The 26029-nt window shown below is 38.3% G+C and overlaps 1 protein-coding gene and 1 long non-coding RNA gene across 2 annotated transcripts; both read right to left on the reverse strand.

Moving 5' to 3' along the window:
- Window positions 1-4655: 4655 nt before the first annotated feature.
- Window positions 4656-7238, reverse strand: LOC128128379 (uncharacterized). The gene is made up of 2 exons (XR_008226222.1): window positions 6976-7238; window positions 4656-5064 (listed from the first exon to the last, which is right to left on the reverse strand). It is a non-coding gene; the product is annotated as an uncharacterized LOC128128379 (long non-coding RNA).
- A 168-nt stretch (window positions 7239-7406) lies between these two features.
- Window positions 7407-9367, reverse strand: LOC111913146 (pentatricopeptide repeat-containing protein At2g25580). Its single transcript, XM_023908875.3, has one exon. It carries the CDS (start codon window positions 8777-8779, stop codon window positions 7526-7528), a length of 1254 nt encoding a protein of 417 aa, XP_023764643.1. The 5' UTR covers window positions 8780-9367; the 3' UTR covers window positions 7407-7525.
- Window positions 9368-26029: the final 16662 nt, after the last annotated feature.

Here is a 26029-nt window from a genome sequence, read left to right on the forward strand (position 1 = left end):
GGCATAACTCCTACATCCGAACTTTGTTCTCGATGTTCTTTAAATTAACGGACTCCTACTGACTGTATCTTAAACTCTCATTTAGATTATTTTTCCTAATAATCTACCATTCTAAAAATTCAATTTTTGTGTTGTGCACTGTTATACCAAGTTGCACTGAAACTTCAAAAAATCATATATGTTCCATACGAAGTCGGATTTTGGCATTTTTTATATGCATGCTCTCGGTTTAACGACTACTATGACTTTCATTTAGATCTCTTAGGCTAAAAAGTGATTTATCAAAAATTCACTTTTACGATATGCAAAGTCGTGTCGGTTTGATCGAGAAACCTCGAAGAAGCATAACTTCTTCATACGAAGTTGGATCTAAGCATTCTTATATCTACAAAAATCGTATCAACATTTCCTACATGTTTAAGATGATTACTTATGCTAAATATTTTTATATTTCTACTTCGAATTTTATAAACAATGGTTTATATTGAACCCTACAAAACGGTAAAAATTGGGTTACACAAGAAAGCCTAGATTAAGAGTTCTCAGGCTATCCTACATGACTACATACGGCCCCTAGGGTACTCCACTAGATGATAAACAACTTACCAGTATTCTAACTGGTATACCACTACTATCTTGCTCTCTCTCTCTCTATATATATATATATATATATATATACATATATATATATATATATATATATATATATATATATATATATATATATAGCAGATCAATACAGCATAGCAACATCCTATACACAAGGATAACCAACTCTCCAAGGAATGCATAACCATATGTACCTAGAGGTGAGATAGACAACCAGATAGATGTTCCTACTCTAGAGCCACAACCAAACAAGGAACATGCAAGAAAGCCTAGATCAAGAGTCCTCAGTCTATCCTACGTTACTACATATAGTCCATATGATATCCCTCTACTAAATGATAACCAAAACTACTTGGCCAACATTGGTGCCTTTGACCCATGGGTATAGTGTCGAAAACTCACTAAGCTTCATGCTTACCTAGTTGTTATTGTTTTTCAGGTATCTTCGGTTATCGTGGGAAGGCAAAGGTGCAACTATACACATTCATCAGCAACAATGAAGATTCTGTGTTATCATATTACTCTGATTTTTCAACAAATGTAATTTGGAACAAATGGTTTTCTTAATATGGATTTTATAGAGTGTTGGGACTCCATAAATTTAGTAACTTTATGGGCAACACCTTTTGTAGTGATCTGCTATATATATATATATATATATATATATATATATATATATATATATATATATATATCCTTGTGTGTTAGGTTACAACAGTAGTGGTATGATAGTTAGAATACCAATAGGCTGGTTATCATTTAGTGGGGTGCCCTAGTGGCTATATGTAGTCATGTAGGATAGCCTGAGATCTCTTTATCTGGGCTTTCTTTCATGTTCCTTGTTTGGTTGTAGCTCTAGAGTAGGATCATTTGTTCGGGTGGCTATCTCACCTCTAGTTACTTATGGCTATAAATTCCATGGAGATTAGTCGGTAGCGAAGCAGTATCTTGTGATGGGTCTAGTAGTTGGTAGTGAGTTGTATGATTTATAATTACATGTATTATGTGCCTACTTGATCCTTGAGTTTTTATATGTCGACATATGGTGGTGGATGAGATTGAGGCGGTCCTGTTGTGTGTTGTAGGCCAAGAGACCATACACCGGTTGGTTGAAAGCCGTAGGCACGAAGGCTTGGGAAAAGTGGTTGGATTGAAGTGGCAGGCGAACATACTTTAGGTAATCCAGTTCGATGATTGTGGGCCTAATATGCATGCTTGTATATGTTCTGTTGTGTGCGGTACTTTGGGGAAACTAAATGAGCTTCGTGCTTACCTAGCTATTATTGTTTTTCAGGTATCTTTGGTTATCGAGGGAAGTCGAAGGTGTGATTGTACATATTCATCAACATTAATGAAGATTATGTGTTATTATATTACTCTGATTTATCAGCAAATATAATTTGGAACAAATGGTTTTCTTAATACGAATTTTATAGTGTTGACCTTTACCTTAGTAAAAATGAAAATTTTTGGTTGTGAAAATGGGACGTTACAACTAAAAGGTATGATTATATAGTCAAAGTTTATTCGTTGCTTTTACCTTTTCAAGGAAATCAATGTCTTTGGACCTCTCGATGATTTCTAGTCGACATCTAAAGTGTTCCCCCAAGCCAACACTAATTGAGGTGTTCAATTAAGTAGTCCGAATTCAGTCATCATAAATAGAAAATTGAGAAACATAATCTTGGACTATGAGATTGATTTTTATCCGTGTCTCACCAAAATATGTCTTCTAGAATGAAGGAATAGATAATCACTTATCTAAGGGCTGACATTTGACTTAATCAGAGTTTGGTAGTGGATTGGAATGCACTGTTTACTAGTTATTCAGAGAGTTATACTTGAAATTGTAGTTGATGACTTATCCAAGTGGGAAACTGTTGGATTAGAATGTCTAAGGTCTTATTAAATTGGTATATTAAGTGGATAATAGTAAATTCCATTTTGGGTTGCCCTCATAGCCGAGAAATAGCTTGGATTGATATTAAGAGAGATTTAAAAGATTTATTAATATATTATTAGATTATTATAATTTAAGGGATAGAATGCAATGGTTCAAAAGTTGAACAAAGAGGCATTCTAGAATCTCCATAGAAGGGACCATTTTGGGAACCTTACTTAGGGTTCCTAGAAGCCTCATTTTGGTTTATATAGAAAGTAAATTGAATTGAAAGTAGCGTTTTCCCACAATTATAATTAGATGTGTAGCGGAAACCTGTGTGGATTGATGGTGTAGCGACGGAGACTTAGTGGGACGATGTAGCGGAGGTGGTATGGATTGACGATGAAGCATTAGTGGTGTGGAGCGACGACGAAATGGAAGGGTATAGAGCAGGTGACCTCGTATGATGGTCGGTTTTATCCTATTTCTTATAGTGTTAGACTACGGGGGTAACAACAACTCCAACCATACCACTACAAAACCACTAAATTGATGTATTTTTTTGATGGGTTTTAGGCATAACAAAACAAACTTAAAATTCTTAAGTGTGAACGCAACCTAAAAAAAGATCTATTTTTCACAATTGAACCTATAACTATGAACATCAAAATAAGAACCCAAGAAACCTTAGGTAATTTTCAAAATTCACATAAAAGGGTTTAGGATTACATACCTTATTGTTATTATAGTAAATAACAATGATCCTTGTTTTGTTGAAGCTTTGGAAGCAAGCACCACAAGCGTCGTGCCTCTAATGGTTCACACCCAAGCTAGAAAGAAGGATATTAAGGAGAGAAGGGGAAGGAGAGAATAATTTCGGCCAACCCTAGAGGAAGAAAAGATGGCCAAAATATGAAGGCTAGAGGGCCTTTATATAGTGCAAGTAGGAAACCCTAGATCGGCCCAAAGTCAATATAATAATATTATCTTGAATTGGTAATTATCTAGCTTCCTAATTATCCTCTAAGGATAATTCCAGAAACCCTAAAATGCATCTAGAAACGGTCCACCTATGTGTAGAAGTTTTTGGAGCCTTTTGCTCAACTATTGAACAATTTCACTTTAGTCCTTTCACTTTTAATTAATTATATTAATCCCAAAATTAATTCCATTTAATTTCTGATTAATTATTAGTTAAATATTACTATTTCTAATTAATATATTATTCTAATAATATATGAATAAATTATTTATTTCAATTTATTAATCAAATAATAAATCAACCTCTCTCCGAAAATCATCATGTCCATTTGCTAGGTTTGAGGGCAACCCAAAAGGATTGTGCTAATATCAATTCAGGTTTATACCAATTATAGTTATGGGCTTAGACACCTAACCCAACAGTCTCCCACTTGGATAAGTCTGTAACTATAATTGCCAGTATAACTTCTAAACTGATCAACAAATTGTAGCTTCCAAAATCCATTGTCGAATTCTGACCCAATCAGTTACGTGTCATATGATAAGTGATCATATAATCCTCCATTCTGCAAGATATCATTCAAACATGAGACATGGAATAGAATCAATCACATTATCCAATACTTTGTCTCCTGATTTCTGATTTGTAATGACATAGAACTTCTAATCAAACACATCAATTTAGTCCTGGCCTATCCCGACACTATAAGTCACCACCAAATCACCGAGGGGCCCAAAGATATCGCTTTTCCCGTTAGGGAAAAGGAAACAAATAAACTTTGACTTATATTCTTGTAACATTTAGTCATCAAATTATGCATAAAAAATGTTTTATAACATCAAGTTACTGATGTGTTTACGTATCATCGATGCACAGCTGACTCGTAAACCACAACTCATATATCTCCGTTTTAAGATTATAAGATATTATCGTCTCATAATTACTGGTGATAAAATTCCATGAAGTAATTTTCTAAGAGTGGGTTAAGATAATACTTAAATCTCCATTTGTAAGTACTCATGAATATTGTAGCAACACTATTGCTAAATCAATTCATAACAGTCTTAATTCACTACATACTTCTACAAACATGATCAAATGTGGACTTTTGAATATTCGAATTATTCAGGAAGTAAAACAGGAAAATATGAAACACAAGAATAAACAATTGACAAAAGGTAGTAAACAAACTCATAAATAATTCTCTATTATTTAATCACCAAAAGTCAATTACATTTACTTTGTTGCAAGTTTTAAACTAACTATCTAACTACTAAAACTAATATCATCTCTCAGACCAATGCTCCTAGCATGCTAAACATGTTTAACCCTACTCAGACCCTTTGTGAGTGGATCTGCAGGATTCTTTGTAGATGGTACCCTCTTAGCTACTAGGTGACCTTCATCTACCCTATGTCTGATGAAATGGTACTTTCTGCCGATTTGGTTAGAGCACACCCCAAACAGGGTGAAATTTCCGGAGGTCTTGTGTTCAAATTCTAGGATGATCAAAAACCCCTTTGTGTCCAATAGGTTCACCCGTGATGACAACGTATCGAAAATAACATAATCTTTGATACAAATGAACACACTGAAAAGAACACTGAAAATATTATTCTCCACCGCCACATTGTACGCACTACTAGTATATATATATATATATATATATATATATATATATATATATATATATATATATATATATATATATATATATATAGGGTTAGGTTCATTTGAGACAACTTATATTTACTGAGACCGTAAGACGCATTTTTTTTAATTTTTTTTAGTTAATTCAAGTTCCGAAAATAATATTTAAAAAAATAATTTTTGGATTTTTCCATTTATTTTGCATTTTAAAATTATTTTTTAGAATATGTACATTGTAATATTCTATTAGAATATTTCACATATTTTTCAAAAAAAAACGGGACTTTTTTTATTTTTTTTTAGTTAATTCAAGTTCCGAAAATAATATTTAAAAAAAGAATTTTTAGATTTTTTCATTTATTTTGAATTTTAAAATTATTTTTTAGAATATGTACAATGTAATATTCTATTAGAATATTTCACGTATTTTTCAAAAAAAAAACGGGATTTTTTTTATTTTTTTTAGTTAATTCAAGTTCGAAAATAATATTTAAAAAAATATTTTTTGAATTTTTCCATTTATTTTGCATTTTAATATTATTTTTAGATTTGGTCTCACGGTCTCACAAAATTAGAATGTTCTTAAATGAACCTAACTATATATATATATATATATATATATATATATATATATATATATATATATATAGGGTTAAGTTCAAATGAGAACACTAAATAAAGTGAGAACGTAAGAACACTATTTTATGTTATTATTCTGCTATGAATTTTATATATACAACATTATGACATTATTCATCAACAAATATATGAATAATCACACATTAATATTCACATTAAAATTTTGTATGTACAACTTTATGACATTATTCATCAACGAATATATGAATAATCACATATTTAACATTCACATTAGAATTTACTAAATTACTATATATATATATATATATATATATATATATATATATATATATATATATATATATATATATATATATATATATATATATATATTATAATAGAATAGCAATATAAAATTGAATATATATTATATTATAATTACTATAATACTATACATATTAAATTAAAAGAAGCATAATAGCATACAAATGGTGTTTTCACGTTCTCCCTTTATTTAATGTTCTTATTTGAACTTAACTCTCTCTCTCTCTCTATATATATATATATATATATATATATATATATATATATATATATATATATATATATATATATATATATATATATATATATATATATATATATGTGTGTGTGTGTGTGTGTGTGTCTAAATGAATCATTTAGACATCAATTATCATAAACCACAAAGATCAACTCGAGAATCATGAATTAGTTCCAAAAAAGACCAAACTTGAATTAAAGAAAAAAGTTGTATAAACAAAATTATTTTCTGATATCACCATCCCAAACGAATTTACTATTACCACACACTAAGACTAGGACAAATGCAAATTTTCATACTTTCCAACATTTCCAACGCAAAACCTCTCAATATTCAGATATCTCCTCAAATTGTTGGCAATTCCATACCAAAATCCATGGAAGAATCGTTGAAAAACCAAACACAATGATGAAATGAATATATATTAAATTACCACCATAAAGGTTCAATCAAAATCACTATAGCATAAGCACAAAAATGTAATCTAATATAAAATTATTGAAATTAAACAGCATAGTAACACAGTCGAATGTCATTTTTTGATTTGATGTTTGTAATATTTAATAAGAACAGTTACTAAAAAGAAGTATAAACAAAATACTCCATAAATACAAGGGAAGTTCACCGTTTCATCTACTTCTCTATAATTACGAAGCATTAATTGATATACAATCTTAAAAGATGAAAAAGTAAGGTATATAAATGGCATACCCTTGGGCCTGCATAATTGTTGAGTTGAGCATATTCCATGAAAGCAAATCAAGCTCTCGCCCAAATTGTTATTCTTGTTATTACAAAATATCTATTTAATGGATGGAATAAATCAGCATACTTCTATCTGTTTTCTAAGTTAGAGCATTGTAAGTTGAAAAATATAGGTCCACCCCTCAATAATAGCAAATTATCAATGCCATCCAAGTACAAGCAATTTCCACCACTCAATTATAATAATTGGGTAGATTTTAAAAAATTTAATGCCCCAATAAAAAAAAATAAAGAAAAAAAAAACCCTCGAAAGTACAACATTATAATTGTGTGGAATTTTCATATTACAATGACTTAATAAGAAAATCAGCGTAGAACATTGCCATAGAAAGGAACGAATAAATAACTTAGTAGAATGATGTCCAATATGTAATCAAGAAAAAGACAAGATAATCCATAACATCAGATAAGCTTTTTGTTTTCAGACATATAAATAACTTAATCATAAATAGGATACTGTAAATAAATAAGATTAGCAAAAATAAATTCCAAACTATCACCAATAATCTCTACAAGAACAAACTCCATTTTCAAATTGATGAAACCTCTTTTTATCACGTACAATAATTAGTCTCCCAACCAGCCTCGAAATAATCTTCATTGCCTCATGGCAATCAGCACAAATACGATCATTTTTCAGTATTCGTATTGCTGCACGGGGTGGAGTAGTCAAAAGAGCTTGAGATAAAGGAAGTCTTTCACTATGTAATAAAAGAGCTTCTTCTCTATTTTCATGGTCCATATCATGGAGTACATATCTAGTCTGAGCAACATACCCGGCCTCTATCATGGCTTGTTTTAGATACCTAAGTTGACTGCATAACCTCTCTTGATCAGGATGAGAAGTATCCCCGCTCCTAAACTGAAAAGTCTTGACTCTGTTCATTAACTCTGAAGACATCTTTTTTTCGTTTTCTTTTGCAATATCTGAAGACTTAATTGGTATCAAGCCAGATTTTGATTGTTCATCTAAACGAGAAGGGTCCCGAAGGTTAAGAATCTCAGCACAATGGTCTCCGAGTTCTAAATCACCATGAACCCTAGATTGATTCATCATAATTTCCAAAATTTCTGCACTTGGCTTCATCGGCATCTTTTCTATTAATTCCAATGCTTCATTCAAGTACCCTGAGCTCCTGAGCATATCAACTACACGGACATAATCATCCATGGATGGGACAAGATTGTATGTCTTCATCATTGACTTGAAATGCCATAACCCTTGTTTCATGTCTCCTACGATATTACATGCAGCAAAGACACCATGAAATATCTGATTATTGGGTTTTAATCCGACCTTTTTGAATTCGGTGAACATTTTGATTGCGTCTTCTCCATGGCCGTTTTTAGCAAACCCTGTTATCATGGTGTGCCAAGAAGCAAGATTTCTTTGGGGCATTTTATCAAAGAAATTGTATGCGTCTTCCATGGAAGCACATTTCGAATACATTTCCAAGATTTTGTTGCAAATGTGAACATCAAGATGATGTCCTGACCTTGTGAGGTGGTTATGGACAAGTTTAGCTTCTTTAAGAGCCTGAGATTCTCCACATGCTTTCATCAAGAATAAATACCCAAGCATTTCAACTGATACTTTGTTCAGCTCAGGTAAACCCAAAAACTCCACAACTTCCGTTAATTTCTGGTCCTCGCATATAGCATTAAGCTCCTCAAGTAATCCCTTTTGCTCACCAGCTTTATCCGACTTCTCATTAGGTTTAGAGTAACATGACACTAGAGAATTTACCATGCCACTATAACACCTCTTTGTGATTTGAAAATTCGCTACACTAGTCTACTGATTATATGACCCATTGACGTTATATTGACTGTGACGATGGAAACCATGATCACCCATGTGATAGCTCTGCCCATAAGCCCCACTTAAATTTCTCTGAAAACCCATGGAAGCTTCTCTACAAAATCCATTAGGGTTTTGGCTACATTCACTAAACTGATTAGGGTTTTGGAGATCAAGGATCTCAGCGATGGTATCAGAATTGAGCGTGCTAAATCTTTTAACAAAAGGAAGGGCTTTGAAGGAACTATCGATGCAATAACTACGTGAAGTATTTGTACCATTGCATACCTTATAGAGATGATTCAGAGATTTCATTGTTTGGAATGACCTCACTGTTGCTTGAAGCATGATTTGCTCGTAGAAGTTAATCGCCTTCCGTCTGTGTTTTTTACGGCGGCCACAAAGGGAGTGATACGCCGTTGCCAATCCAGGTTCTTTAATCGACGTCGACTACTTCATACCATATATGAATTGTAGAATTATATGAACCGAAGATTCGCTTGGCTGTATCTTTACAACTTCAACAAGAAAAACGGAATACAGTATATTTTATCTGTTATAAAAATTGTTTGAATATTAATTTGATTTTTCTAATATATTAATTTTTTTATTATTTAGTTTTGATAATTAACGATTCAGTTAATATGTATACATTAATTCTCAAAAGATTAGGGAACAATAAAGCTTATGTGTTTTAGATATTTGCCACGAAACTTTTTGATTCTTACACTTTTAGTCCCTTTTTACAAAAGCTTGTGGTCTTCGTAATTTAGCCACAATATTTTCTACAGTTTGGTATGTTTACTCCCTACCGCCTTCTACTCCAATCAGACCGCCTTTACATTTTTTTTACTATAAGGTATCCATCGATCTCCTCCCCCAAAACTCGCGAGTTTGCACATTTGAGGATGATGCAATCGACGACAATTTTTGATTTTGCAAACCTTACCGATTGGCGTAACCCTCACCAATGCAATCGGAAATCTCCTTCATCACACCCAAATTGACTCCCAAACCTGTTTCATCTAAGAGTCCAACTTCAAGGATTTTGATCATATGTACGTACGCTTTTGAAGCTCTGAAGACACCATTTTGATCTGTTTCGGTTGAAGGATCGTTGAAGTCGATTTGATCCTAAGGTATGTACGTTTGATAAATGACAATGAAAGTTTCAATGATTGTTTTTTTGAAGAGACGGGGAAGAGAAACAAGTTAACTCAAAATTTTGATGTTTTGAACATAAATGTTTGTATTTTTTTCGTTTCTTACTATTAATTGAATATTTGAGGAACCTAACTGCTACAACTGAATTTGATAGTCAGTCGATTTCCACCCTTATGCTCTGTAAAAATTTTAGATAACAATGGTGTTCATATGAATATGAATCTGGACTTCATCCAGGTGATCGATGATTTAAAATCCAAAACAAATAAATAGAAATAACCTCTACTTTAGTGATAAGTAGGAAGCTATATTTACTAGCTCCTCCATTTAAATTTATGGCATTACAGAAAAACTCATGTAGAATCAATATTTATTTTCCATAGATTATTCCAGATTTTAACCCTTTACAATAAGGTGTTGGATTAAGTGTCTAAACCTATAATTATAATTGGTATAAACTTGAAATGATGGTAGCACAATCCTTTTTGGTTGCCTTCAAAACTAGCAACCAGACATGATGACTTTTGGAGAGAGAGGTTGATTTAATATTTGATTAATAAATTGAAATAAATGATTTGTTAATATATTATGAGAATGATATACTAATTAGAAGTAGTATTATTTAATTAATAATTAATCAGGAATTAATTTTGGGATTAATTGAATTAATTAAAAGTACAGGGATTGTTTGGCAATTTATTGATAGTTAAAGAAAGAGGCTCTAAAACCTCATTAGAAGACGTTGGAAGAAAACTTCAAGGAAGGGTCTAGAATTTTCGTCCAAGGGCTCTTGGATGGAGGCTCGTGGGCTGCTTGTTCCCAACGCAAAGGGATTAGGGTTTCCTCCATAAACCCTAGCTTTGCTCTAAGCTACCTCAACTATACAAAGGGCCTTAACCCCTTATAATTTCGAATGTCCCTTGCCTAAGAGAATTCCGAAATTCCTTTCTCCTTTCTCCTTTCTCCTCTCTCATCATCTTGCTAGTGTTTGGTGTGAACCATTAGAGACATAACACTTGTGGTGCTTGCTATCAAGGCTTCAACAACACAAGGATTTTGTTATTTGTCAGTAACAATCAAGGTATGTTTTCCTAAACCTAGATAGTAATTTCAAAATATACTAGATGCCTAGGGTTTCTTATTTGATGTTCAAAGATATATGATCAATTAAAGAAAACATAGATCGAGAATTAGGGTTGCATGCATACATAGGATTTTTGTTTGTTATGCTCAAAACCCATCATACGGGACATTTTATTAACTTATAGTTCATACCATTATGTTGCTAAATTTTTATTGGAACGAGATGAACAAGTTTCATGTTAGTAATAAGCTTTAATGGTTGATAGAATATTTATTTCTACAATCAAAGGTTACATAGTAACCCTTACAATAGCATCTTTGTATATGCATTTGATGATATGATTACAAACAGGCGTAGTGGTGGCAATAGAGGTCAAGGCAGATCATCTTCACTTGAACAAATAAATGATCTTCGGATAGTTCTTCATGGTCGTTCGCAACCTGCTTCAGGTTTATGAGCAACTTAGGTGAGCGTAATCATTTATGGCTTTTTTGTGTTTCTACATCTTTTATGGTTTGAATTTTTAACTTGATTTAGTTTCTTATAAAGAAATCCATGATTTCCTGTTTGACATTTTCCAATACATTATCGATTGTGATTATGTGGTGCTTTTTTTGGGTTAAACTTTTGCTTCTATTCTTACTGATTCCATTCTAGTCCTTACATTGAATAAATAATATATTATTTGCTTTAAAATGCTAACAAGATTATATATTTTGCTAATGATACGAAGGAAACATGAGGGACTAAATATGGGAAATGTTTTGAAAGATAAAGGTATACTTATAAATCCATACATTTTTTATAACTTTTTATAAAAATATCTTTTAGTATCCACGCCAATGGCGCGGGGTTTTTTTTATTAGTTCGGTATAATTTTTTTAATTTTAGTTTACTATGTTTAATTTTTTAATTTAAAAATAATATTAAATATAAAATCTAATTTGAAATGTCCAATAAACCAAAAATTATCAAAATGCTATTTTTAAAAACAATTGGAAATTTTAAAAATAATCTTATTTATAAAACATAAATTGAAAATCATGAAACCTTTTCCAAAGATGTAGTGTATGAATTAATTAAAGTTAACAACAGTTCAAAACTAGTGTTATATCCGTCCAATGGATGATGGATCAGTGTAATAAAAAAATATTTATTTTTACTTTCTTTTGTATCATCATTATGTAATTTGTTCCCATATTGGCAATGTACAATGACAAATCTACCCATCTTGAAAAATATGATTTCCTAAAAGATTTAGAAAATACCAAAATAACCATAAAACTTTTATATTGCACTACATCTGAACAACATCTAAGGAACTCCTTAATGCTCTTGTCAACCGTACTCTCGTAACATTATACATGCTTGAGAAATCCTAAAATAGTTGACAATAACCAAAAAAGACAATAATACCCATTATTCTTATTTTTTCCACCAAACATCCATTTTTTTAAGAGTTATATGCAAGAAAAAAAACATTCTTAGGCATATTGTAGATGCCAAAAAAGGACAATAATACCCTTTATTTATAATCTTCTTATTGGCCCCTTTTATTTAGCTCAAATTACACCCACAAATTAAAAATAGAACAAATAACATTGTTCAATTATAAAATGACAACCTGCCAAAATTGAAAACACCATAATCACATCATCAGTCAAGGTAATAAGGTCACGAAGAACACATATTATGATGAAAATGTCAGGATATGTATCAGGCTTGAAATAAGAACCCGTAAAAGACCATAATGACCCGTATCATCTATTTGAACTAACCAATTGGATTAAGAATCATATTCAAGTTTTAATTGATATGTAAAATAATTGAGTGCAAATTTGGTGAATGGAACTTGATTGAATAAAGTGCTGCTCGTTCAAATTGGTAAACTTAGCAACCACATACACATTTTTCCTAGTCAGCAAGTGAGAAACAAAGAAACTGTCATTGCCCTTGCTATGCAGAAAACACAAGAGAATGTGGTTAAAAACAAGCTTTCTTTGGATACCAATTTAACTTTGATTTTATAACGAAAATACACCTCGTTTACTTTGGAAGTGAGATTTGCATTTTTATGCCTCAAAAAGTATTCATAAAATGGGGAATTCAAGAATATGCTTGAAAACAACCTTTTTTACATACCAATTTAACTTTTATTATTAACAAAAATGCCCCTCATTCACTTTTGGAAAGAGAATGTAGGAACAATTTTAGACCATTGATCATAACTAATCTTATGGTTATAATTTAATGAGAAGTATTTACAATAAGGACTAAAAAGTAATCTTAAGTTAAGGTTAATCATTTTAAGTTATTAAAATCTCAATTAATTGGTAAACAAAAATTAAAAAACTGACATGATCTTATTAAAAACAAAAACAAAAATCACAAACCAAATTAGTATCCAAAAGGCCTTTGGCCTAGTGGTATGGTGTGTCCTCTTTTCTACGAGAGGTTGAAGGTTCAAGATTCATTTAAAACATTGATGGTATTAAGGTATAAATTAGTTTGTTGTCTCAAAATAAATAAATAAATAAGCAAAAATAAAAAGTAACCAACAATTTAATACTTAAACATCGATGTAATTTAAAATTAGTTTAAAATCCTCAATATAATTAATGAGAAATTATTGCAAAGTTTTTACTTGTTTTAATTACAATCTAATGTGGTATTTTTTTTTAAATCGAGAAAATTGATTTCCTTGATTTTTTTTTTGGAACCGGCAAATATATTAATTGTAAAGAGGAAAGCTAAAAAAATAAAGATATCCTAACTAGCAAGGAACTAGCAGGGATAGTAGAGTTTCAGTTTACATCATTATTATTATTATCATCTCCTATTGCATTACATTGAGATTCAATTAATCAGAAGTGCATGAGCACCAAATAGCCCATTCACATATCTTTGTCGATCTCCTGTGTTTCAGCCACATGTATACCAACGATTGGATGTTATCAGCGATCTTTGGGGGTGTAATTGGAAATTTTTTGAATAGCCTCGCATTCCTAGCCTTCCAAATCTCCCAGAGTGTACAACAGCATATGCTGATCAAGACCTTCCTGTTCTTCGTGTGACTACTCTGTTGTGATACATATTCAATCAGATTAGCTACTATGTGAAATGGAAAGTGAGGCATGTTGCACCATTTCCAAACCCATTCCCAAACAGTATTCGCAAAAGGGCAAGTGAGCAGAATATGATTAGGACATTCATCCGCCTCCATACATGATGGGTTTTGAGCATTATAACGCTTCCTAAGTGTACATGCAACCCTAATAACCTTGGATCTATGTTTGTCTAATTATCATGCAAAGTTGAATTCCAAGCTTATATTCCTATCTAGCATACATGGGGAAAAATTTTTAACTTGAATGAAAGATAGAATAACTTACCTTATTGTTGCTTATGATCCTTGAAACCTTGTGAGCCTAGCACCCCAAGTGTGATGCCTCAAATGCTTCACACAACACCAAATGCTTTTGGAATGACTTTAGAGAGAATACACACTTCTAAAATCGGCCTAGCCCTCTTGTTTCTTGTGTGTGTCCGATTTTAGTGGAGAACATATTCCTTATATAGTGGTGACACATCTAGGGTTACACCATTTAAACCCTAATGTGTCATAACTCTTCATTTCCATGACCCATGGGTTTGTAACTCCCATGGAGCATCCTATGGGTGGAACCCAACTTGATAATCCATTGAGCCTCTTAGCCCACTATACAAGTTATCGATGATTTACATAATCAACCCATATATTTAATTAGTTATCTTTTGATCACTTAATTAATTCTAAATTAATTATTAATCAAACTAATTAAATAATATTATTAATATATTAGAACTTATAATACATTAATATACCACAAGTGTTATTTCTCTCATTTAGTCTATCCAATTGCATGGTGCCATGCAACCCAAATGGACCATGCTGGGTCGGGTCAAGTACATACCAGAAATAGCTATGGACTTAGACACCTTATCCAACAGTCTCTAACTTGGATAAGTCTAATAACTGTAACTGCAAGTATGACTTCAGGAACCGATCGACAATCGTAGCTCTTTCAAGGTCTCTCGAAACTGAGAAGATGATGATACGCCATTTAAGATAAGTGATCATATAATCCTCTGTTCTAGATATCAGCCGGACAAATACATGGAACAATGTCTTACTTATTGTCCAGCAGTTTGTTTCCCGATTTTCGATTTGTTTGACAAAGAACTTAATTGAACACATCAACTTAGTTCTGACCGGTCCCGGTACATAGGTCAAAACAAAATCATCGAGGGCCTAGATATGAGCTTCTAATCCAAGAAGGAACAGATAAACTTCGACTCATATCTTTGTTCTACTACTTAATTGAATTATACACAAAAGCACGTTTTATAACATCGAGTTACCAATGCGTTTACATACAATCAATGCATAACCAACTCATAAGTAACAAATCATATCTCTAGGTTTGAAGACTTATATGATATTACCGTCTCACGATCACTCGAGATAAATTCCATGAAGTGATTCCAGTGAGCATGGGTTGATTCCAATGCTCAGAACTTATGAGCACTCATGATTGTTGTAGCCATGTCCAACACCTTAGACCTCTGCAACCAATCATGACAGTCTTGATTCATACCTACTTCCGACTTATGACCGACTGTGGAGGTTCAAATAATATGATATACCAAACATAATTATTCTGGAAGTCAAAACATGCAAAAGAAATATAGTAAACGATTGACAAGAGATAGCAACACTTTACACATAAATAAAACACGTTTTATTCATCATCTAATGTCAATTACACTTTACAAATTTCGAGGTTATAAAACTACTAAATCTAATATCATCCTTCAGCCCTATGCTCCGAGCATGCTGGAGATGCTTAACCCGAGTCAGTCCCTTCGTGAGGGGATCTGTTGGATTCTCATCCGATTATACCCTCTTTACCACAAGGAGTCCTTCTTCTATTTGATGTTTGATGAAATGGTATTTTCTTTCGATGTAAGAACCCAGTCCTTAGTCCTCCGTAGGTACTTGAGGATATTCTTTACCGCAGTCCAGTGTCCCTTGCCAGGGTTCCCCTAATACCTGCTAACCATGCTTAAGGCAAAGGCTACATCAGGTCGAGTACACGTCATAGCATACATGATCGATCCTACAGCCAAAGCATAAGGTTTTCGACTCATTTCAGCTATCTCAGCCTCAATACTAGGGCTTTGTGTCTTACTCAATCTAGCGTTACTCTGGATGGGTAACTCTCCTTTCTTGGAGTCATGCATGCTGAATCTCTTCAGCACCTTATCTAAGTAGGTACTCTGACTAAGTCCAATTAGTCTTTTACTCCGGTCTCTCAAGATCCTTATCTCTAGAATATAGGCAGCTTCTCCGAGGTCCTACATAGAGAAACACTTCCCAAGCTAGGACTTAACTTCCTGCGGTGTTGGGATGTCATTTCCTATGAGTAGTATGTCATCCATATATAACACAAAAAATCTAACTATACTCCCACTAGCCTTGACATATACACAAGATTCATCTTCACTCCTAGAAAATCCAAATTCCTTGACTTTCTCATCAAAGCAAAGATTCCATCTGCGAGGTGATTGCTTTAACCCATAAATGGATTTCTCAAGCTTACACACTCTATTAGGTTACTCTGTATTGACAAAACCCTCTGGCTGTCTCATGTAAACATCCACAGCCAACTTTCCATTAAGGAAAGCGGTTTTGACATCCATTTGCCATATTTCATAGTCATGAAATGCGGCTATGGTTAACAAAACCCTAATAGACTTAATCTTGGCCACTGGAGAAAAGGTCTCATCATAATCAACTCCTGGAGTTTGTGAGAAACCCTTTGCAACCAATCGTGCCTTATAAGTGTGTACCTTACCATCCATGTCAGTCTTCTTCTTGAAGATCCATTTTCACCCTACAGTCTTACGACCAGGTACATTCTCAACCAAGTTCCAAACTTGATTGTCATATATGGACTGTATCTCGCTGTCCATTGCCTCTTTCTACTCGGATGACTCAGGGCCTGCCATGGCTTCTGCGTGACTATTAGTTTCATCCAGACCTATCAGTTTCTCATCACTGATAAGTGTATCACCTTTCGCAGTAATATGGAATCCATAGTAATGCCCAGGTGCATTCCTAACCCTTGTGGAATGCCTCAGAGGTACAGACTTGTCAATTGGCTCAACAAGAGTTTTCTCCTCAAGTTGAGTGCTAGGGTTTGAAGTTCCTTCACCACTTGACTCTTGAATTTATTCAAGGTCAACTTGCCTCCCACTGTTTCCTTGGCTTATGAACTCTCTCTCTCTCTCTCTCTCTCTCTCTCTCGAAAGACAGCCGTCCTAGCTACAAAGACCACATTTTCACTAGGTCTATAGAAGAGGTAACCAAAGGATTGTTGTGGGTAGCTGATGAAAATACACCTCTCGCTTCGAGGTTCGAGCTTATCGTGAGTCTCGTGTCTCACGAAAGCCTCGCAACCCCAAATCTTGATGTGTTCTAGTTTGGGTACTTTACCAGTCGATATGTCATAAGGAGTTTTGGCAACTTTTTTTGTAGGGACTAGATTAAGGATATGGGCGGCAGTCTCTAAGGCATACCCCCAAAATGAGATTGGTAGCGAAGCTCGACTCATCATGGAACAAACCATATCCAACAAGGTTCGATTATGCCTCTCAGCCACACCATTCAAATGCGGTGTCCTGGGAGGTGTCAATTGTGAGACAATCCCACATTCCCTAAGATAGTCGAGGAACTCTGAACTAAGATACTCACCACCTCGATCGGATTGAAGCATCATAATGTTCATGCCTAATTGATTCTCGACTTCTTGTGTAACAACGCAAATTTTCAAACAAATTTTTCATTTTAAAAATATATTTATTTCCATTCAAAACAAGGCATAAATAGTTTAAGTATTCTGTCAAATACAAATAGTCAAAATCCCAAGATCATAAAAGCATTCTTCAGTGTGTATCGATCACGCCGGCGCCTTCCCACGGTCCTCGCTAGTACCTGAAATACATGCACAACAACTGTAAGCATAAATGCTTAGTGAGTTCCCCAATATACAACTTACGCACATACGCCTTTCCAGGCCTTAACCTTCCGGTCCATGTGTGTCAGGGGACTTCCGTCCCTGCTGGGTAAACCTTCCGGTCCTACCCACGCCGACCTTCCGGTCCATCACACAACATATCGCCTTCCGGCCCATAACATATTGCCTTCCGGACCATAATATATTCGCCTTCCGGCCCATAACATACATAGCACATATAACAAATAACTTACCACATATAGCATACATATCACATATCATATCCGACCTTCCGGTCACACAGTCAACCCTTCCGGGTACAGTATAGTGAGAAGACTCACCTCGTGAATGTTGAAAGCTAGCAATTCCTGAAATCACTCGTGCACAATCCGACGAGCTACAACTCCCCCTATAACATCACATATCCCTCATTAACACTTATATCTTCTAAGTGTGACTATCCCTAAGAAGTCAGACTTAGGTCAACTCTGGTCCACGGTCAACGGTCAACGGTCAACGGTCAACTCGACCGGACTCGGCGAGTGCCATGGCGACTCGGCGAGTCTAGACGTCCTCCAACTCTCTGGGATTCCTTATCTACTCGTCGAGTATCCTTCTTGACTCGACGAGATCCTCGTGGAAGAATCGCGGCGCCACCCCGACTCTACTCGCCGAGTCTGAAGAACAGCTCGACGAGTTCCAGTCAATCTCCAAGCTACTCGCCGAGTCTGTTCATCGGACTCGGCGAGTCCATGCCATGCAGTCGATCAAACTGCTTCCTGAGATAAGTTTTGTCCCGAAATACACAAGCATGGGACCTTCTGGACCTCTAAAGGTCCTAATACAGGGTTATAGTCGATTGGGTAACAAGGTAATAATCCATCTAATCACCAAATGGGTTCCATGAACCCTAGATCCATGTACACATCAAAATAACAGAAATGATCCGAAATGTTACCTGAATAACGCACCCTCTGCGTCCCCAAACCTCAGAACTCGAATCCCTTGCAGTTCCTTTAGCCAAACTCTTCTCCTCCTTGCACCACAACTTCTTCAAGTCACCAATGGCCTTCAATCTTGCCCTAGATGCCCACAACCGCTTAGGGTTCTTCTCAATCGACTAAAAGACGAACAATGACGACATATAATGCGTTATATACGACCCAAACCTGAACGGTTAGGGTTTTCGCTAAACAGCGTCGACTCGCCGAGTCCATATCTGGACTCGTCGAGTCCAGTCGCGATCCCGCGACCAAGTCTGCGATCCTACTCGGCGAGTCTAGGCTCCAACTCGCCGAGTCCCCTCTTAAATCACCCCAAAAACATAATTTAATAATACCTGTGATTCCGGGCTGTTACAACTCTCCCCCACTTGGATTAGACTTCGCCCTCGAAGTCTCACTCTGAAAATAGTTCCGGATGCTGCTCCCGCATCTCACGTTCCGGCTCCCAAGTCATTTCCGACCCCTTACGGTGTTGCCACTGAACCAACACCAGAGGTACTTCCTTGTTCCTCAGCACCTTGATCTTCCGATCCCTGATGGCCACCGGTCTCTCGGCATTATTCAGGCTCGCATCCACCTGAATATCCTCCAATGGAACCACTGCCGACTCATCGGCTATGCACTTCCTCAATTGCGACACATGAAAAGTGTCGTGGATCTGACCCAACTCCGCTGGCAACTCCAACCGATAGGCTACCCGGCCTATCCTTGCAATCACACGAAATGGCCCAATATACTGGGGCCCCAACTTTCCCCTCTTCCTGAATCGAATCACTCCTTTCCAAGGAGAGACCTTTAGGAGAACGAAGTCGCCGACCTGAAATTCAAGCTCGGATCGGCGCCTGTCTGCATAACTCTTCTGTCGGCTCTAGGCAGTCAATAACCTCTGTCTAACTTGCTAAATCTGTTCTGACGTCTGGAGCACGATCTCCGTGCTGCCCATCACTCTTTGACCCACCTTTCCCCAGCAAATGGGGGTCCGACACCTCCTACCATACAACAGCTCAAAAGATGGCATACCAATGCTCGAATGATGGCTGTTGTTGTAGGAAAACTCTGCTAAGGGTAAATATGCATCCCAGCTACCCCCGAAGTCTAACACACACGCTCGAAGCATGTCCTCCAGTGTCTGAATCGTCCGCTCGCTCTGACCGTCTGTTTGGGGATGGTATGCGGTACTAAAATGCAATTTAGTACCCAGCTCCTCATGAAATTTCTTCCAGAACCTGGAAGTGAAACGCACATCACGGTCTGAAACAATCGAGATCGGTACCCCATGCCGAGATACCACCTCTCTCACATATATCTCTGCCAACTTCTCCGCTGAAGAACTCTCACTGATGGCAAGGAAGTGTGCACTCTTTGTCAACCTATCCACAATCACCCAAATTGGATCAACTCCCCTGGCAGTCCTCAGTAATTTGGTGATGAAATCCATGGTGATCTGTTCCCACTTCCACTCGGGAATATCCAATGGCTGTAACTTGCCATGTGGTCTCTGGTGCTCGGCCTTAACCCTACGACAGGTCAAGCACCTCTCAACGAACCATGCGACGTCCCTCTTCATACAGGGCCACCAATACTCCTTCCTCAAATCCAAATACATCTTCGTAGCACCGGGATGGATCGAGAATTTCGATCTATGAGCCTCTTCCATCAAAGTAATACGCGTACCGCCCACGAACGGTACCCAAATCCGACCCTGAAACGTCATAAGCCCTCGTCCATCCTTAACGAACTCTGAAATTAGCCCCACAACCCGCTCTTTCTTCTGCATCTCTGGTAGCACAGCCTCGGCCTGTGCCCCACGAATAGCATCCAATACTGGAGTCATCACAGTCAGTCTCAAACATACATCTCGCAATGGAGTGCTCTCCGCCCTACGGCTCAATGCATCGGCTACCACATTAGCCTTGCCTGGGTGGTACAGGATCTCACAATCATAATCCTTGACTACATCCAACCACCTCCTCTGACGCATATTTAGGTTGGGCTGATCCATCAAATACTTCAAACTCTTATGGTCCGTGTATATCGTACATCGAACCCCATACAAGTAGTGACGCCAAATCTTGAGGGCGAACACTACTGCCCCCAACTCTAAATCATGCGTGGGATATCTCGCCTCATGAGGCTTCAGCTGCCTCGACGCATATGCTATCACATGGCCCCTCTTCATCAACACTGCACCCAGTCCCGAAATCGATGCGTCGCAATATACTACAAAATCTTCCATCCCTTCCGGGAGAGCTAATACCGGGGCTTCACACAACCTCTGGCGAAGTGTCTCAAAGGAGGTCTGCTGCTCGGGCCCCCATGAGAATGCAACACCCTTCCGTGTCAATCTGGTGAGCGGCACTGCGATCTTGGAGAAATCCTTAATGAATCTCCGATAATACCCTGCCAACCCAAGGAAACTCCTGATCTCAGAGGGTGACTTCGGCACCTCCCAACTCATCACCGCCTCAACCTTGGCCGGATCGACCAATATCCCTTTCTGATTAACCACATGTCCTAGAAATTGGACCTCCCGCAACCAGAAGTCACATTTGGAGAACTTTGCATAAAGCTTCTCCGACCTCAATACCTCAAGGACCTCCCTCAAATGCTCCTCATGCTGCTCTCTAGATCTCGAATACACCAGAATGTCGTCGATAAACACAATCACTGACCGATCCAACATCGGCCTGCATACCCTGTTCATGAGATCCATGAACACAGCCGGGGCATTGGTGAGTCCAAAAGGCATCACCACAAACTCATAATGCCCATATCGCGTCCTAAACGCTGTCTTCTGGACGTCCTCATCCCGTACTCTCACCTGATGGTACCCTGACCTCAGATCGATCTTGGAAAACCAAGAAGCTCCCTGCAACTGATCGAATAAGTCATCGATCCTTGGTAACGGATAACGGTTCTTGACCGTCAACTTGTTCAACTCCCGGTAATCGATGCACATCCAGTGTGAACCATCCTTCTTCTTGACGAACAGAATAGGAGCTCCCCACGGCGAGCTGCTCGGCCGAATGAATCCCTTCCCCAGCAACTCCTGGAGCTGCGAGGACAACTCTTGCATCTCTGGAGGTGCAAGACGATAAGGTACCTTAGCAATAGGCGCGGCCCCCGGAACTAGATCAATACCAAACTCTACTTGCCTCACAGGAGGTACTCCCGGCAGCTCCTCGGGGAAAACATCTGGAAACTCGCGCACCACAGGGACCTCCCCAACTGATTTTGGTCTCTCGGAAACTTCCCGCGTATCCATCACATACGCCACAAAACCCTTACAGCCCTGTTGTAGACACTGCCTCGCCCTAGCGGCCGAACAAAAAGCTGATCCCGAACGGGTACCCTCGCCGTACACCGAAAGAACTCCCCCACTATGGTCTCGTATAGTCACCAACTGACGCTCACAGTCGATGATAGCGCCGAATCGGCTCAACCAGTCCATGCCCACGATGACACAGACATCACCCATCGCAATAGGAATCAGGTCAATCGGGAATTCAACCCCGAAAATCTCTAGTACACATCCCCGAAGAACCTCCGTGGCACAAATCACTTTCTCGTCAGCTATAGAAACTCTCAAAGGTCGACTCAACGACTCACGACTAACGCTGATATGCTGACTAAAGGCTAAGGACACAAAGGACCTACTCGCACCCGAGTCAAATAACACTAAGGCAGGCACAGAGTTCACAAGGAAAGTACCTACGCATATAATAACATAAGCATAACATCTCGACATAAAATAAATACATGAATTACAACATACCTTCCACGACATCGGGCGCAGCGCGGACCTCCTCCACAGTCAGCTGAAAGGCTCTTCCCCGAGCCCTCGGGGCCTCGGCCTTCACCGGTCGAGTCGCAGTAGCTCCGGCAGCAGGTGCAGATCCCTGAAGAAGCTGAGGGCACTCGGCCTTCCTATGGCATGTCTGGTTGCAATGAAAGCAAACCGTAAATCCCTTGGGACACTCCCTAGCAATGTGCCCCTCCTTGCCACACTTGTAGCAAGCACCAGATCGACACGCCCCCTCATGACCCTTGCCGCACTTTCCGCAAGTGCGGCCCTTCGAACCTCCTTTGCTCGCATCGGCGGACTTTATCCGCTTGGCTGCCGGCTGGAACTGAGCCGGTCGCCGGTTCACCCGCTGAGACTCGGCCTCCTCCCTGGCCTGAGTCTCCAACTCGATCTCGCGCTTCCTGGCATTCGCCTGAAGCTCAGCAAAAGTATGGTAAGTGGAGTTTGACACAAACTCCCGGATATCCCTCCTTAACACTCCCAAGTACCAGCTCATTCGAGCCTGATCAGTGGACACCAGCTCGGGGCAGAACATCGCCCTCTCATGAAACTTTCGCGTGATCACCGCAACAGAATCAGTACCCTGCTTGAGGGTTAAGAACTCCTGAACCAATCGTTCCCTCTCCACCGGGGGAACGTACTCATCTCTGAACATGGAAATAAACCCCTCCCATGTTACTGTTGTAGTCTCTGCCAACGTGAAGTTCGCCGTCACGAACTTCCACCAGTCCTTCGCTCCCAGACGGAGCTGGTTCAATGCGAACCGTACCCTCAGGTGCTCCGGGCATGAACAAGTGTAGAAGCACCCCTCTATATCCGCGATCCACCTCATCGCAGCAATCGGATCCTGCGTCCCATCGAACTCTGGTGGCTTCGTGTTGCTGAACTCTCGGAACAGCAACGAGTCACCCCCCTGTGGCCTAGCAGCGGCCACAGCTGCGGTAGCTGCAGCGGTTGCAGTCTCAGTCAATGCGGCGTACCGCTCATCAAACGTCTCCATCAGGGTGGTCTTAATAGACCCAAACATCTCCGGGATCTCAGCCCGGATCGCCGCCGCTACCTCCTCGTGAATCATCTGACGAATCTCCTCGTCACTCACACCGCTCGAACTCGCTCCGTGGCATGGTCTAACCATGATGTCTCTGAAATACAACATAAATCTATCAGAGACTCCATCGAGTATAATCGTACTCGATAACACAACCCTACTCAGTCTCCGATATCCAGGGATTCTTACTTGGGCCTCCCACTGACCCGGTGTCTTCGGTAGTACGGGCCCAATACTACCGACCACCCCGCATCAGCAGTCATCCCAAATCTTCCTCCCCAAACCCCAGATAGTGAGTACTCTACTTCTGTTATGCACTATCTACTCGCACACTAACAAAGCATCTCATATCGGCAAACTTCCCTAGACTAAGGCATCACAAATCAGGCCACTCTAGTCCTATCATGAATACCTAGTCTTCTAGCATGCATAACAATTCATATCATATAATATTGTAAGGTATTTTGGGGATCTTTACCGTTCGGGCGCTGACTGATCGTACACACTGCTTCTTTCTTGCTTACCACAAAACCATTTACAAAAGTTTATGCCTTTATTTAAAAAGTTTCCTCAAATCCTCGGTTTGAGTTCAGTTACCCCCGAAGGTGCACCCGAATCCCTCAAACCAAGGCTCTGATACCAATTGTAACAACGCAAATTTTCAAACAAATTTTTCATTTTAAAAATATATTTATTTCCATTCAAAACAAGGCATAAATAGTTTAAGTATTCTGTCAAATACAAATAGTCAAAATCCCAAGATCATAAAAGCATTATTCAGTGTGTATCGATCACGCCGGCGCCTTCCCACGGTCCTCGCTAGTACCTGAAACACATGCACAACAACTGTAAGCATAAATGCTTAGTGAGTTCCCCAATATACAACTTACGCACATACGCCTTTCCAGGCCCTGACCTTCCGGTCCATGTGTGTCAGGGGACTTCCGTCCCTACTGGGTAAACCTTCCGGTCCTACCCACGCCGACCTTCCGGTCCATCACACAACATATCGCCTTCCGGCCCATAACATATTGCCTTCCGGCCCATAATATATTCGCCTTCCGGCCCATAACATACATAGCACATATAACAAATAACTTACCACATATAGCATACATATCACATATCATATTCGACCTTCCGGTCACACAGTCAACCCTTCCGGGTACAGTATAGTGAGAAGACTCACCTCGTGAATGCTGAAAGCTAGCAATTCCTGAAATCACTCGTGCACAATCCGACGAGCTACAAATCCCCCTATAACATCACATATCCCTCATTAACACTTATATCTTCTAAGTGTGACTATCCCTAAGAAGTCAGACTTAGGTCAACTCTGGTCCACGGTCAACGGTCAACGGTCAACTCGACCGGACTCGACGAGTGCCATGGCGACTCGGCGAGTCTAGACGTCCTCCAACTCTCTGGGATTCCTTATCTACTCGTCGAGTATCCTTCTTGACTCGACGAGATCCTCGTGGAAGAATCGCGGCGCCACCCCGACTCCACTCGCCGAGTCTGAAGAACAGCTCGACGAGTTCCAGTCAATCTCCAAGCTACTCGCCGAGTCTGTTCATCAGACTCGGCGAGTCCATGCCATGCAGTCGATCAAACTACTTCCTGAGATAAGTTTTGTCCCGAAATACACAAGCATGGGACCTTCTGGACCTCTAAAGGTCCTAATACAGGGTTATAGTCGATTGGGTAACAAGGTAATAATCCATCTAATCACCAAATGGGTTCCATGAACCCTAGATCCATGTACACATCAAAATAACAGAAATGATCCGAAATGTTACCTGAATAACGCACCCTCTGCGTCCCCAAACCTCAGAACTCGAATCCCTTGCAGTTCCTTTAGCCAAACTCTTCTCCTCCTTGCACCACAACTTCTTCAAGTCACCAATGGCCTTCAATCTTGCCCTAGATGCCCACAGCTGCTTAGGGTTCTTCTCAATCGACTAAAAGACGAACAATGACGGCATATAATGCGTTATATACGACCCAAACCTGAACGGTTAGGGTTTTTGCTAAAC

Source organism: Lactuca sativa, chromosome 9 (assembly GCF_002870075.4).
Source record: "Lactuca sativa cultivar Salinas chromosome 9, Lsat_Salinas_v11, whole genome shotgun sequence".
In the NCBI taxonomy this organism is placed as follows: domain Eukaryota; kingdom Viridiplantae; phylum Streptophyta; class Magnoliopsida; order Asterales; family Asteraceae; genus Lactuca; species Lactuca sativa.